Below are 16,494 nucleotides of genomic sequence, written 5' to 3'. Positions count from 1 at the left end.
TGGACATTGGCAGGCAGATGATCAAAAGCAAACGCCGGCGCTAGAGATTGTTAGCACCATACTAACGCTGGCGTTTGCTACCGCCCCATGATCAGAGCCCTCGAGTGCGTGAAACAACGCGCTCGAGGGCTCTTAGCGCAAGTAGCATGCAAATGCATGCTAATCAGCGCTTAACGCATTCATCCCCAATTTTCAGCGTCCAGCGCGCCAAAGATTGGGTTGCTGGCTGCGACAAACCCTACGCCAGCTCCGAGCTGGCGTTAGGATTTGCAGATCATTGGGGAGGAATGGTGAGCCCTGTTCAGCATTCCCCCCTACAGCAAACCTGCCAGCGAGGGCAGTTGAGGATGTCTAAATTTTGGACGGTTTGGCAATGGGCAGTTAAGGACGTCCAAAATTGGATGTTTCTATGAGAAAGATGTCTTTCTCATAGAAACATCCAATTTTGGATGTCCTTAACTGCCCATTGCAGAAACGTCCAAAATTTGGACGTCCTCTACTGCCCTGTCACAGAAACATCCAAATTTTGGACGTCCTCAACTGCCCCATCGCTATACCTCCGACATCCCCTTGAAATTTGGCCGTCCCTGCAACAGGGCAGTTGAGGATGTCCATCTTCCAATTTAAAAATGGGCGTCCTCTTTTCATTGGTCTCCAGCCCAGACCTGTTAAACAAGTGCGGGAGGATTGTGCTGAGCGCATGCTCAGGCACAATTCTCCCGCACTTCTATCCCATGAGCAGAGATAGGACGTCCAAAATTGGATGTTTCTATGAGAAAGACGTCTTTCTCATAGAAACATCCAGTTTTGAACGTCCTTAACTGCCCATTGCAGAAACTTTCAAAATTTGGACGTCCTCTACTGCTTCGTCACAGAAACGTCCAAATTTTGGACGTCCTCAACTTCCCCGTCGCTATACCTCCGACATCCCCTTGAAATTTGGCCGTCCCTGCAACAGGGCAGTTGAGGATGTCCATCTTCCAATTTAAAGATGGGCGTCCTTCTCTTTTCATTGGTCTCCAGCCCAGACCTGTCAAGTGTGGGAGGATTGTGCTGAGCGCATGCTCAGGCACAGTTCTCCCGCACTTCTACCCCATGAGCAGAGATAATTGCGCTGCTTAAATTTGCATGCATTATCTCTGATCATAGGTCTAATAGTGCACCCGCGCAGTTCCAGCGCTATTTTAGAGCGCTGTTTGGAACAGCGCGGGGCTCTTGATCATCTGTCTGTGGGTGAAAAGGGTGATCAGGTAGTGAGCTAATGGCAGACAGGATGGGGAGCTATAAGGAAAAGGATGATGCACTGAGGATGAGGAAGCTGATGGGAAAAGGGCGAATTGATGTGGAAGGGAGTGCCCACACACTGTCTCACACACACACTCATTATATACCCTGATTTTTGGTAATGGTTCAGTTAACAACATAATTGCAATTACATCATCATTATCCTAGTGCCCGTTTCATTTCTTTCAGAAACGGGCCTTTTTTAACTAGTTTTGTATAAATGTTAGGTTGTTTGCTCCCAGAAATAAGTGGTAGAGATCTGAAAGTCTGGCTAATAATTTTATACTGGCTCTGTCCCCCAGAAACATGTCCAAACCTCAGCTTTACTCCTAACCTTGATCAAATTCTCTGACAGCAAATTCCATGGCTTAATTGTGCATGGACTGAAGAAAAAAAATCTTAAGATGAACCACCAAGGTGGAGGAATGAAGAACACTACGGACTTAGAAGGGCAAACAGAGAAATGGTGTAAACAAGACACTTCAAAGGACACGAGGGAGTCGGAGAATTTCATACACCGGGTTTATTCAAAAAAAGATCACTAAACGATTCGACACAGCAACGTGTGTTGGCAAAAGTGCCTGCCTCAGGAGTCTTATTTGTTAGTACAAATTCCTCAAATAGCATGTCAATACGTCAGCCAAGTAAGAACAGTCTTGGAAAAAGACTGAAGAAAATGCCTCGGAAGAAGTGTAAACTCTTCCAAACATATTTATTTTTATTTATTTATTAGAACTTATTTACCGTCGTTTTGAAGGAATTTACTCAAGGTGTTGTACAGCAAGAATAAGTCAGACATAAGCAATAGAGAATTATATGCGCTACTGAAAACACAATTGTAGCCACACAATTTATACACACAAAGGACCAGATTCTATATAAAGCGCCTAAAAAACATCCATGTGGTAAACATGTATTCTATAAGCAGCACCTAGATTTAGGCGCGGTATGTAGAGTACACTTAGTTGATTTCCCAATGCCTAAAACTATGTGTCTCCATTTACACCAACAAAAATGTGGCATAGCTAGGCCATATTCTATGACTATGGTGTAAATTTTGGAGCGACCATGAAATGCCCATTTCCTCGCCCACGACCATGCCCCTTTTGAACTGTATGCATTAGAATTTAGGCACAGTTCATTACAGAATACGCTTAGCGAGTTGTGCTTGTAACTTCTAATTATTGCGAATTAGTGCTCATTATTGCTTGTTAGGTGCTGTTAATGCTGATTAGCTTCGTAAGCCAATTGTTACGCAGGTTGTTATGGAATACGCTTAGATTTCAGTGCAGAACATTGGGCACGCTATATAGAATCTAGCAGAAAATGGGTAAGTCTGTAAACTAGGCGTTAACATGTGCCCATTACGCACATAAATTGTGCATATATATTAGCATATATCAGGCTGATATTTAGCCAGTGACTGTCAGCGTTATTTTAAATGCTATCGGCAGCTAGATTAGCTATGGATGTTCAGTGCCAGGTCATGTCCGGGCAGCAGAACCAAATATCAGTATATAAGATGGTCGATGCTGGCTGCCAGGGCTTATGCGGATCCCGGACAATATTCAGCCAGGGCCCACATAAGACAGTTAAGTGTGCATTGGCTAAATATTGGCTGGCACTCACATAACCTTTTTTTTTTTTCTTTTGTAAAGCTCCCCAATCACCCTCATGGCCCCCTGACAAAGCTCTCTGCTTCCCTTCCCCCTCACCCATCCCCCCAGCTCACTGCCTGGAAGATGTCTCTTCCCCTGGCCTCTTGGTAGGTTCCCCGGGCCTACCTAATGTCCCTAGTGGTTTGTGGGGTGCCACTCGCTGCTGCACCTCGCAACTTTCCTATGAAAATGGCTGCTTTGACCTCTTCGGCAGTTTGCAGTACTTTGTATAGTACTATAAGCTGCCATGAGAGGTCACAGTAGCCATTTTTGTAGGGAAGCCACAAGGGGCAGGAGCGGAGAGGACTTTGCTTCTGCTCCAAATGACTCCCAGGGACAGCAGGTAGGCTTGGGGGGGCCTACCTAGATGGTAGGTGGGCGTTGGGGAGCTTCTTCATTGTGGCAGGCTGAAGGGAGGGGGGAGGGAAGGAGAGTGCTTTGTCGGGGGACTGAGTGGTTGATCGAGATGCTTTAAAAGGCACAAAAAAAATTATGTGGCCACCAGCACCTGCATAGCTAAGCAGGCAGAATTAGGATAGCTTTTGAAGTGTCCTAAATTTGCCCACATAGCTATGAGAATGCCGGCACCCATGACCCCAAGCTCATCCCTAACGCCGCCACCCCCCCTTATACCATCCCTGGCCTGTCCATTTTTATTTTATCAGCAGTCAAAGGTGATATTCAGCAATACTGCCTTGTTTAGTGCTACTGGATATCAGGGGATAGGTGACCACAGGTGATTTAAGTGGGCAGGAGCCTCTTCTGCTTGCTTAAATCACTTTGAATATCAGCTGGAATGCATCTATGTGCCAGTATGCCACCAAAGTACCATTCTGTAAACACATGACTATCTTGTGTAGCACATATTTGCAATAGAGGCTGATCAAAACCGGTGGTTTTGGTTCTAGCCAAAACCAAATCCATAGTCAAAATTAGCCGCTGCCGCCCCCCCCCCCCCCCCCCCCAAACAAGAAACCCACTCCTCCTGGGGCCGCCCACCAGCTCCACCCTCCCCTTCCCCCTTCCCTTTCTCCACCTGTAGGTTGTCCCCAGACCTACCTTCTAAAAGCCCTGGTGGTCTAGTGGCCTCGTCGGAGAAGGAGCATCCCGAGTTGCTCCTGCCCCCACTAGCTGCATTGTAAAAATGGTGACCTCAAACACTACCAGAAACTATGAAATTTCTATCAAACTATTTATAGTAATTTTCTCCATCACTAGGGGGAGTTTTAGTAATTTTTCTTCTTTGCCTGATATGTGGTCTATTTTCCCCCTGATTTTAATTTATAACTTCATTTGTTGAAAAAGAATCAGTCAAGATTCTTTCCACTATCTCTTGTTTCTTGACTCTGCTCCTTCAAAAGGAATGAGATTGGAACTGTGGCATAGCCACTGGGGAGGCCTGCCCTCCTCCCACCACATTGGTTTCAGGTCCACCAAAAATTGTGGCACCATCTGCTGCTTTGGCTGGTGGGGGTCACCAGGTCTGTCAGCAGAAGTCCACCACTGGCAGTCAGCAGCTCTTTCAATGAGCTACTGCTACACCAGGCCTCTTCCCCAGACATGCTAAGTTTTTGCACATGCATGGAGGGTTGGGAACCAATAAGGCAGAAGCCCATGGAAAGGGCTGCTGGTAGAGGACCTGTTTTGTTGGCAAGACTTGGGAGATCCTCGCCAGCTCAGATATTTGGGGGTCGCGGGAGGGTTATGGAGAGCATTGGCAGAGAGCAGAGGGAGTGGGTTAAAGAGGTCCCCTCCCCAAAAAAGGAAAAAAAAATCAAGGTCTAGCTACATGACTAGATTGAAACAACTAGATGTTCTGGAAACAGAATCCCAGCATTCTTGTCTTTCAGTTCTGCTCCTTTTCTTTTTTCTGATCTTCTTTCATAAAGGATCCATTAGAAAAAGGGAAACGTCCTTCAGAGGTAGGGGATGATTCTAAAATTACTGGGCTTTTTTCAGAAAGATGATCTATCTTTCTTGATTTACTAGGGGTTCGATATTCAAAGCAATTTAGCCAGGGTGCTGGGCTATCCGCTGATACACAGCGGCACTTTACTGGTTAGTGCTGCTAAAAGCCATAGCTGACGATTTTGTGGGCTTTCTAGAAGCAGAGTCAGCACTTATGCGGTTAGTTAAGTGCTGAATATCGCCATTTAAGTAAACTAGACAAGACTGTATTTTATGAGATCCAATCTGTGGTTTCACTTAGGCAATTAAGTGCTGAATATCAAACTTAACCGGATAAGTGATAGCCGGCCACACGTAATCGGCATTGAATATCCAGGCATATTGCCAATGCTGGCCAAAAAATGCTGCTCGCCGCTGGCTGAATATTTATCTCTCTGCCTTTACAAGCTTTGGAAATTTCTCCTACTCCACCTTAGTTGCCTTCTCTTCAGCGGAGTTCCATAATGTGGAGGTTTAAAGGACCACCTACAAACTTTCCAGTGCATGGAGCTATTCTGGATGTAGTATTCACAAAGTGGGACTCCTCTGATGTGGTTCTTAAGGTGGGCAGAGCAAGCGAAAATTATGCTGTGATACAAGCTGTAACTAAGAAAACTGCTGTCCTTGTGGAAGGAGGCTTAGCCTTAAGGATTTACAGGACTGTATAGTAGATGCAGCACTTAAACTGTTCTTTGAGATAGATGCCCTAAGGCTTCAAGTCTCTAAGTTCTTCCTATGTTAGGGGTTTCTAAACCTGTTCTGGGGGAACCCCAGCTAGTCAGGGTTTTAGAATATCCACAATGAATATACATGAGAGAGATTTGCATACCAAGAAGGCAGTTTATGCAAATTGATCTCATGAACATTAATTTAATATCCTGAAAACCTGATTGGCTGATTGGCTTCTAAGTTTCGCTTCAATAAGCTGCAGTTTAAAGGTAAGTTACTATTTCGTGACGAGCTTGAATAAAATTGTTAGGGATTTGGGAGAGGTAAAGTCACATAGGCTTATCGAGGATAAACTGAAATAGTCTTCTAAGCCTTCCATGGGCAGACCAAATCTCAAGGACATAAGGCATTACTGTACGTTCCAGCTTTTCCCAGTGGTCTCATTTTCAACCAAGACAGCCTTCCTTTTGAAGGATAAGAAGCAGGAATGTGAGTTCCTACCTTGTAAATGCCTTTCAAATAAACCAATGATTGGGTCCATGACTACTCCTTGGAAATAGTAATTAGAGGATGTCTCTCCATCTTCCTCCAGGAGTTGACCATGATAGTATTGAACTAGTAGGTGCTAGAAATTATCAAAGAAGGCTACAAATTGGAGTATTCCTGCCCTACCAGAGATTTTTTCTTGGCGTCCCCTGGAACAGTCCTCTAAATCAAATAAACCAATGATTGGGTCCATGTCTGCTCCTTGGAAATAGTAATTAGAGGATGTCTCTCCATCTTCCTCCAGGAGTTGACCATGATAGTATTGAACTAGTAGCAGGGGCGTATCTGAGGTTCGGCGGTAGGGGGGGCAGGGGCTAGAGTGAGGGGGCACATTATAGTCCCCCCCCCCAGCCGCCGCCACCCCCCCCTACCGCCGTCACCTACCTCCGAGGTCCACTTCCTCCTGCCGCCTTTTTAAAATATTGCTTCAGCTGGCGGGGGACCCCAACCCCCCGTCAGCCCAGCCACGGTCTTCTTTAACTTCTTCATCCTCGTCGTGCTGTGAAAGCTGCATGCATCCGTAGTTCCAGTCGGACGGAGTCCGACGTCGCACTACGTTGACGTTACAATGTGCTGCGACGTCAGACTCCGTCCAACTGGAACTAAGGATGCATGCAGCTTTCACAGTACGACGAGGATGAAGAAGTTAAAGAAGACCGCGGCTGGGCTGGCGGGGGGTTGGGGTCCCCCGCCAGCTGAAGCAATATTTTAAAAAGCCGGCAGGAGGAAGCGGACCTCGGGGGTAGGTGACGGCGGTAGGCCGGGAGGGTTAACGGCGGTAGGGGGGTCCGGGGCGAAATCTGCGGGGGCCCAGGCCCCTGTGGCCCCACGCACATACGCCCCTTACTTGTAGGTGCTAGAAATTGTCAAAGAAGGCTACAAATCGGAGTATTCCTGCCCTACCAGAGATTTTTTCTTGGCGTCCCCTGGAACAGTCCTCTAAAAAGACAAGTGGTAGAATCCACCTTAATGTCTCTCCCAGACATAGGTGCAGTAATCCTGGTGCCCAAAGAAGAAATAGATCTATGCAAATATTTAATCTATTTTGTAGTTCCCAAGAAAGAAGGAACCTTTCCAACCTATTGTAGACCTCAATAAGGTAAATTCTTGTCGTTTGAGTTTTACATTTCAGGATGGAGACCCTGCCTTCTGTCAGCAATAGTTCATGTTAACAAGCTCCTCATTACTGTAGATATCAAGTAGGCTTATTTCTATATTCTCATTTTGGACCTCAGCAGAAATTTCTTAGATTTGCTATTCAACGCCATCACTTCAAGCCATGCCATTTAGCTTAAGAGCAGCTCCCAGAATCTTTTCAAAGGTCATGGTGGTTGTGATGGTCCTTTGTCGGGAGGAAATCAGTCCATCCCTATCTACCTGTCCTGGGGGGACCATCAGCCAGTTAGATTTTCAGGATATTCCTAATGGATATGCATGAGAAACATTTGATATAATGGAGGTAACAGACATGCAGATCTGTCTCATGCATATTCATTAGGAATATCCCGGAAACCTGGCTGGCTGGTGGACCCCTAGGACAAGTTTGAGAACCACTGATCTAGATGACTGGGTTGATAAGAGCATCAGAAAAGTATCTGGGCCACTGCTCGAGTGCTCCTGTTTCTTCAAGCTCTTGGTTGGATAGTCAATTTTGACAAGAGCCAGCTGCTTCCATCTCAGTCTCTGGAATAACTGTGAGTCCTGTTTGACATTCGGAAGAAAAGTTTACCTGCCAGGCTCCATGACATCAACTTTATAAGTGGTCCCTTGGGCAAGGGCACACATGAGATGACTACAAGAGTTGCTTATTAGTCGTTGGTGTCCACCCTGGACTGTACAAGCAGGGAGCAACATAATCCCAAGGAAAAGATGTGAAGGTCTCTAAATGATGTCTTTATTTCCCCCCCCCCCCCTCCCCGCAGGTATCTGAACTATATTTATAACACTACTCTTATCAAAAGTCAGGATGTATTCACGGTCTTGCAATATATCTCTTACAACAAATATGGAAAAACTATGGCTTGGAATTGGGTACAGCTCAACTGGGAATATTTAGTAAGCAGGTATGTCAGTTTTTACATTTTTTAATGTCTCTTTACTTTAGTGTACATATTTAGATTTGTTTGTTGTTTTTTTTTCACTCCATAGCTTATTTAGAGCCCTGTTTACTAAGGTGCGTTAGTGTTTTTAGTGCGCCTACACTTAGTGCGTGTGCTAACCATGTAGGCACCTATAGGGATATTGTAGGCACGTACTTGGTTAGCGTGTGTACATGTTTAACGCACGTTAAAAACATTAACGCTCCTATAACGCTGCTTAGTAAACAGGGCCTTTTAGTGTGCCTGACTATATGATTATGCTTTTGCTCAAACAACTAAGGTAATCCTAAACCAGACTCCTCCTTTGACTTTCTTCTTTCCAAGTATTATGAAACCAAATAGTAGTGCCCTTGTTTTGCACACTAAGGTGTACAGTGCCTCAAGGGCTCACCTGTCTACAGTAAGGCATTCATTATATCATGACTCGATTACTGCAATGTGATTTACAATGACCTTCCTCATTTCCATTTGTGCCGCTTACAAACACTGCATAATACTGCTTATCGGCTACTCTATAAAGTAAAGAAATTTGATCATGTCACCCCTTTTTTGAAACAACTTCTCTGGTTTCCTGTGAAATATCAAACATGATTTAAAATCCTTCTCCTTACACATAAAAGTTTTAAATACAGGAAAACCTTATTTATCTTTCATGATCATTCCCTATACCCCAACTTGAGCCCTCCGATCTTTGGATTCCAATTGTCTGGTCATTCCTTCCTCCTAAGGTCATATGCCATGAATCTGTTAGGAAAGCAGCCTATTACTTTCTGGCACCATACTTATGGATTAAGTCACCCTCAGAACTTAGATCTGAGTTTTCACTCCCGCGGTATAAACCCAGTTAAAGACCTATTTTTTTTCAACTGGCTTTTGATAACCTTCCAGATTAAAAGTCTTTTTCTTTGTTCCTCCTGTAACATAGTACAAGCACAGTAGTTCTTGCTTATTATTTTAACTATACAGTTTGAGTTGTATGACTAAATATTTTGTTGAATGTGTCTTTCCTGCCCACCGTAGTAGTTCTTTTCATTCGTTGTACTTTTATTATTATTACTGTGATTTTACTTTTATTAGTGTGATTGTAAACCGCTTTGACCTCTTTGTAGAAAAGACAATATGTCAAGTGCCATTAAACATATATGACAATATCTTGGTGCCTAAATCTTGGCACCTCTGTCTTCTAAAGGTGTGATTAGGCAGAGTTGGCACCTGTGCACATAGACGCGTATTTTCAAAGCACTTAACCTTCCAAAGTTCCATAGTAACCTATGGAACTTTGTAAGTCTAAGTGCTTTGAAAATATGCCCCTCTAGTTTTACAACTTCAAAAATATGTATAAATTTACATTGAAAAAGTACATATACAAATGATGTTGATTTGTGCATGTACTTTCCTGAGCTGAATAAGGAGGCAACTGAGCAGTAGATCTATACCCCTGGCAGCTTCCCTCCCTCCTCCCCCCTCACCCTCACCCCCACTGCATAGAGAAGGTGTAGGGCTGCAGGGTGGTTGCTGATAGACACTAGCCTATACTGCTTATTGATAAATCCAGGCAGCAGTAAATGTTCTGTCAACGCTTTCCATAACCCATGCTCACTAGCTGAGTATCTTTTAAGAAATCACTGGTTTGTAAGATTTGGATTTAGAATTCTTTTTGGTCATTGTTTTTGAAATAACAGGCATTAATTAAGTAAAAATTGGTAATGGATTGTTTATACTCAAAAACAAAGTAGCAAATCCAACCAAAAAGAAAAAAGTGAAGGAATCGTAGGCTAGTATCAAACCAACAATTATCTATAGTCAGATGAAATACCAGCTATATACTAGACTCCTGTAATAACTTACATATTGCAGTGCTGCTGTGAGCTCTTGAAAAGGGTATTAAGTTTGTGCCACTATCCAGTATACGACTGACGCAGCAATTGTGCCCTGAAGCAGGCTATAGGGCTGAAACATGTCAGGCTAATTGTAGTTAAAGTTAATACTGGAGTCTGTTCCATGTAGCTGATGTTCCATTGGGCTGTAGATACTTCTTTTATATGTAATCTTGACTATTATTAAAGTTTGGTTAGTTTGATACTAGCTTGTGATTCCTCTTCTCTTTTTGTTTTGGGAATATAATGACATCATCTGATTATCCCTAAGGTCGATTGTAATTACAGGTTTTCTGTGGTAACATGTATTTTGTTTCTCTGTTTTTATTTTTTTGTAAATTATTTTATGTATGTTTTTTTTGTAAGCTGCTTAGATTATTAGGCAGGGTATAAGTTTTTTTTAAAGATAAATTTATAAATACATTCCTGATGATTATGAAGTTGAAATCCACTGCCTCCATTATCCTGGTTCATTTCCGTCAAACAATATTTTCATGATTTTTGAACTTTATTTATGAGTGTTACTTGAGATGTTGTTGTTTTTCTTTTGAAGATTGTTTTATTGTGCTTTGGACATTTGTTGGTGATTTGTCTTTACAAGAAGGCATAGTTTTCTGGCACAACTAATATATTTCTAAAATGCCATGGATGAAAAAAAGGAATATGATTGTTAGCATTTATAAGTGCTTAGATTAAAACTTGATTTTCTGCATTGACTTTGCAGGTATACCATCAATGACAGAAATCTTGGTCGTCTAATAGCAAGAATAACAGGAGCTTTCAACACTGAACTCCAGCTTTGGCAGGTAAGGGGCCAATAGATTTCCTGGCAAGTGGAATACTCCATTGATACTTTGCAGGTATGCAGATCAACAGGCTAATATTTTGCATTTTCACTTTCTTTTTCTTTTTAGATGGAAAATTTCTTTAAGAAGTATCCTGATGCTGGGGCAGGGGAAGCATCAAGGAAGCAGGCTCTTGAGACAGTAAAAAGCAATATTGAGTGGTTAAAGCGAAACAAGCCAGAGATAAAAGAATGGCTGGATGCAAATGTTTGACCTTAAACTCAGAAATTGCTATGTCAACTTGTAATTTTCTTGTTTTCAGACTTCCATTAAACATTCAGGGAAACCTTTTTAACAATATTACGAAGAAGATTGCACATACCAATCATTTTTTTAAATTCTCTTTTTTTATTAGCAGGACTTGAACATGTACCTTTCATATCCCCCATTAAAAGAGAGAGTTCTTAACACAGTCCATTATTCATGCCATTTCCAATTGATTGAAGGTCTCATGGACTTGTTCTAACAGTGTAAGACACAAAGCATTTCCTGACTCCATTAACTCCTTATTTAGTGTTGTGCACAGTTTTAAATCCATCTATAATCCTAAGGTTTCTTTTGAAGCATTGCTTTGCACATAAAGTACCAAAGACTTGCATCAGTTGATGCTCATGGACAGTTTTTTGTTTTTGTGTTTATTGGACAGTGGAGGTACCAATCTTATAATAGCTAATATTAATATTTTTTTACACTGGAATATTCAGGATAGAATACCTCATCTAATTCTACAAAACTCTGCAGAAAATGCAGCTCACATTCTCCATACTTTGACACGCCCCTGTATTGTATAGTATGTAAGACAATGTTGATTCCTTATACACCACACACATTCATGCTTTCTACTATATTTTTAATTACAGCATTTGTTTCTCTGAAACAATTTCTGTAGCATGCACTTTTTTATCTCTTATGACATGACCTTCAACCCTAAAGATTACTGTTCCTTGTGGCATTCAGTCATTTCAAAATGTTCCGCATATAAATGCAAACATAAAGTGAAATGAGCATTGTAATAAGTATTTAATATAGCTTCATTTATAGCCACATGGCTAGAAAGTCTAAAATTCCTATCAGTTCTGAAAGTTTCAAACTTAGTCTCCTTTCTTGAAAATATGGGATTGGTATGAATCTGGATTAGAAGTTCATAAGCGCTATGGGGGTAATTCTGCAACTGGATGCTTCCATTTAGGTGCCCAAGGCCATGCAGTAGGTGCCAGTTCTATAATGGAACTAAGATGCCTAGGTTTATTATAGAATACAAGTGCAACTCAGCATTGGCATGCCTAACATGTTGCCACCCATGCTTACACCAACTGTAGAGCTGACATCAGTGTTGTCAGATAATGCATATAAGTTATCTAAGTTACACGTGTAAGTAGGAGCCCTGCCTATGTTCTGCCTTTGTGTAAACCCCCCTTGCAAATTCCTGCTGTGTAAGTTGAGCAGATATTTGCAGAATAGCACTTAGGCAGAATATCATCATTTGCATGCATGTGTGTGTGCACATACCATTATAAATGTGTGTCTAGTGTATAGAATTGCCCTTTATACTTCGATATCTTTCTTGAACTTTCATCTGCTTCCCTCATTCTTGGGGATTTTAACTTTCATGCTAATGACCCTTCTGACTCTTCTGCTTCTCAATTCCTTGCCTTAACATCCTCCTTCAATCTTCAACTGTGCTGCACCGCCCCTACTCACCAGAATGGCCACTGTCTTGATCTTGTACTCTTCTCCAACTGCTCACCCTCCAATTTCCTTGCCTCAACTCTCCCCCTATCTGACCATCATCTTATAACTTTCACACTTCAACACCCTCCTCCCCAGTCCCGTCCTATTCTAACCAACACATTTAGGAATATACAGGCTATTAACCCTTCTACCCTGTCCTCCAGTATCTCAAATCTTTTCTCTACTGCTATGTCAACCAAGACCGTCAATGAGGCTGTCTCTTCCTATAATACTATTCTGTCATTTGCTCTGGACACTCTCGATCCTCCTGTGTCTCGTCCCGTTAAAACATACAAAACCCCAACCTTGGCTGACCCCTACTATCCGCTACCTACGCTCTTGTGCCTGCTCTGCTGAACGCCTTTGGCTTAAATCTCGTGCCCATGCTGACTTCATACACTTCAAATTCTTGCTGACCTCCTTCCAATCTGCTCTCCAACTTGCCAAACAGGACTATACATCCAATTTACTAACTCTATTGGTTCAAACCCTTGACGTCTCTTTGCCACGCTAAACTCTCTCCTCAAAGTGCCTTCTCCTCCAACGCCCCCTTCAATTTCTCCACAGACTCTGGCTGATTACTTTCATGATAAGGTTCACAAGATTAAACTTGAATTCACAACCAGCTCTCCTCCACCCCTTCTTCCCTTAGTCCACTCTCTCAACCCTCTTACCCCTGCCTCCTTTTCTTCCTTTTCCGAAATCACTGAAGAAGAAACTTTACTACTTCTTTCATCCTCAAAACTAACCACCTGCTCCACTGACCCTATTCCCACTCATCTACTCAACACTATCTCTCCTGCTATCACCCTTTTCATCTGTCATATCCTTAATCTGTCACTTTCCACTGCGACTGTCCCTGATGCCTTCAAACATGCCGTAGTCACCCCACTCCTCAAAAAACCTTCTCTGGATCCTACCTCTCCTTCCCACTATCGCCCCATCTCCCTCCTCCCTTTCTTATCCAAGATACTAGAACGTGCTGTCCACCGTTGCTGCCTTGACTTTCTTTCTTCTCAACCTATTCTTGATCCACTCCAATCAGGCTTTCGTCCCCTTCATTCAACTGAAACAGCACTTACTAAAGTCTCCAATGATCTATTCCTGGCTAAATCCAAAGGGCTCTATTCTATCCTCCTCCTTCGCGATCTTTCTGCTGCTTTTGGTACTGTTGATCACAGCCTACTCCTTGACACGCTAGCCTCGCTTGGATTTCAGAATTCTGCTCTCTCCTGGTTTTCTTATCTCGCACAGCGTACTTTTAGTGTATACTCTGGTGGATCCTCCTCTTCCTCTATCCCGCTGTCAGTGGATGTACCTGAAGGATCTGTCCTAGGACCTCTCCTTTTCTCCATCTATACTTCCTCCCTTGGTGCTCTGATTTCATCCCACGGTTTTCAGTATCACCTTTACGCTGATGACCCCCAGATCTACCTCTCCACACCAGAAATCTTGGCAGAAATCCAGTCCAAGGTATCTGCCTGCCTCTCTGGCATTGCTACCTGGATGCCTCACCACCACCTGAAGCTCAATATGTCCAAAACTGAGCTCCTTATCTTCCCACCTAAACCAACCTCTCCCCTTCCTCCATTCTCTTTCTGACGACAACACGCTCATTCTTCCTCTCTCATCTGCTCATAACCTTGGGGTCATCTTCGACTCCTCCCTCTCCTTCTCTGCACATATTTGCTAAAACCTGTCATTTCTTCCTTTATAATATCGCCAAAATTCACCCTTTCCTCTCTGAACACGCTATCAGAACCCTCTTCCACACTTTCATCACCTCTCCCTTAGATTACTGCAACTTGCTTCTCACAGGTCTTCCACTCAGCCACCTTTCTCCTCTTCAATCTGTTCAAAAATTCTGCTGCACAACTAATATTTCGCCAAAGTCGTTATGCCCATATCAGCCCTCTCCTGAGGTCACTTCACTGGCTCCCTATCCGTTTCCGTATAAAATTCAAGCTCCTCTTATTGACCTATAAGTGTATTCACTCTGCAGCCCCTCACTACCTCTCCACCCTCACCTCTCCCTACACTCCTTCCCAGGAACTCCGTTCACTAGACAAATCTCTCCTAATTGCACCCTTCTCCTCCATCGCTAACTCCAGACTCCGTTCCTTTTATCTCGCCACACCTTATGCCTGGAATAGGCTTTTTGAGCCGTTACGTCAAGCTCCATCCCTGGCCGCCTTCAAATCCAGGCTAAAGGCCTACCTGTTTGATGCTGCTTTTGACTCCTAACTTGTCACTTGCTCGTAACCTTTATCTTGTCTTCCTCTCTTCAATAGTCCTTTTCCCTATGTGTCCTATCTGTCTGTCCTACCCTTCTCCCTTATCTGTCCTGATTTAGTTTGTATGCTCTTTTGAGCAGGGACTGTCTTTTCTTTATGTTAAATTGTGACGCGCTGCATACGACTGGTAACACTATAGAAATGATTTATAGTAGTAGTAGTAGATATCCCAGAATGACGACTTTTTATAAAAACCATTTCTATTCATTGTGTTTCAAATTCATAATAAAAGATAATGCATGAAAAAATTGCTAGAGTAACTAGAAAGGAAAAAAAAGAAGAACATCTGAAGAAACAATATCATTGACTTTCCTAAGACCTGAGCATGATTGTTGCTATTGAAAGTGGATCACCTACTTCATATTCAGTATGAGCTTCATGAAAATAGAGGGTTTTCTTTTGATGTGGTGCAGAGCAGCATGGATGTTTACATTAACACTTGGATCTGGGACCTGTTCATCAGGGTACACACCAACCTCCCCTTCCTCCTCTCCGAAGTTATTTTCTTCCGCTCTAGACCAACCTCATCAGTCAATAAAAACTCACATACAAACCAACTTGGGATAACAGTAGGCCAAAGCTTAATTTAATAACAACTTTCAAACATTTCACATCGGTGAATAATCTACCCCTCCCCCCCCCCCCCCCCCCCCCCCCGAGCTACAGCTGGTGAAAGGTATCAACATCAAACACAGCCGCTGTCTGCATTGACAGCAAAACAGCAAATCTGCTTCCCGTGGTCACCGCTAACCTTCCTCTTCCTGTTCAGCCCAGCCAGCAAGAGCCCCAGCCTCTGTAGACCTCCACACATTAATCAGGGTCACACGACCCACCTTTCAATGACCTGGCTTATCCCCCATGAACCATTGCTCCTGTAGCTCGGGTTTTTTGCTGCTGTGACAACCCCAACACTTGCCACCTAAAAGACAAAACTAAAGTACAAAACAGTCATACCCACCCCTCCAAACCCCAAAAAACTGGGCGGAAGGGCAGGAAAGCCACATCCAAGGATCAGGAACATCCTGAGCCTCGGAGGGGGCCGTCCCTATAAGGAGCACTGATCGCCTGCCTCCAACCACCTTCTCAACCAATCCCTAAGCCAGGATGGTTTGCGGAGACGCAGCTTTTCTTTAATTTGCCCAATAGCCGCTGCCCTTGACCCTTCGCTCCTTCCCAAGCCTACTCACAGACCCAGCCCTCGTTTAACTGGGACCTTCGAGACAGGCTCTCAGGCTTGTCTTATCAGTTTAATTAGGTCACCTTGCACACGTTGGTTAGCATAATGGAAGCTATTATTGCTTTGATTTAGATAAATCTGAGTTCTTGTTCCCTAATTTGAATTTCCATAATGGTGTTTTTTTGTTCATTTTGATTCAGTTCAAACAACTGATATTCATGGAATGAGAGAGTGATTTCCTAAGCTTTTTTCATGTAGACAGAGAATGGGGAAGGAACTTTGATAAGTCAGGCCCTAAATCTTCAAATGTTCAAATACTAAGATGCTGAGATTTCTGGCGCATATCCTCCCCGAAATGAATCTACAC

The 16,494-nt window shown here is 43.2% G+C and overlaps 1 protein-coding gene across 2 annotated transcripts in view; it reads left to right on the top strand.

Annotated features, from left to right (window-relative positions):
* The window catches only part of ENPEP (glutamyl aminopeptidase), a 114,475-nt gene extending 103,250 nt beyond the window's left edge, over positions 1-11,225 (top strand). Inside the window, exons 18-20 of one of the 2 annotated variants that reach the window (XM_030190854.1) lie at positions 8,027-8,167; positions 10,805-10,886; positions 10,995-11,225. In XM_030190854.1, coding sequence (XP_030046714.1) covers positions 8,027-8,167; positions 10,805-10,886; positions 10,995-11,138 — 367 coding nt within the window. In that variant the 3' untranslated portion in view covers positions 11,139-11,225. The remainder of the gene's footprint in view (positions 1-8,026; positions 8,168-10,804; positions 10,887-10,994) is intronic. The other variant, XM_030190855.1, reaches the window with a different exon arrangement.
* Positions 11,226-16,494: the final 5,269 nt, after the last annotated feature.

The sequence above is a fragment of the Microcaecilia unicolor genome, chromosome 2 (assembly GCF_901765095.1).
Source record: "Microcaecilia unicolor chromosome 2, aMicUni1.1, whole genome shotgun sequence".
Taxonomy (NCBI): domain Eukaryota; kingdom Metazoa; phylum Chordata; class Amphibia; order Gymnophiona; family Siphonopidae; genus Microcaecilia; species Microcaecilia unicolor.
The sequence above is the reverse complement of the archived record's forward strand: the minus strand, read 5'-3'. Positions and strand labels throughout refer to the sequence as shown.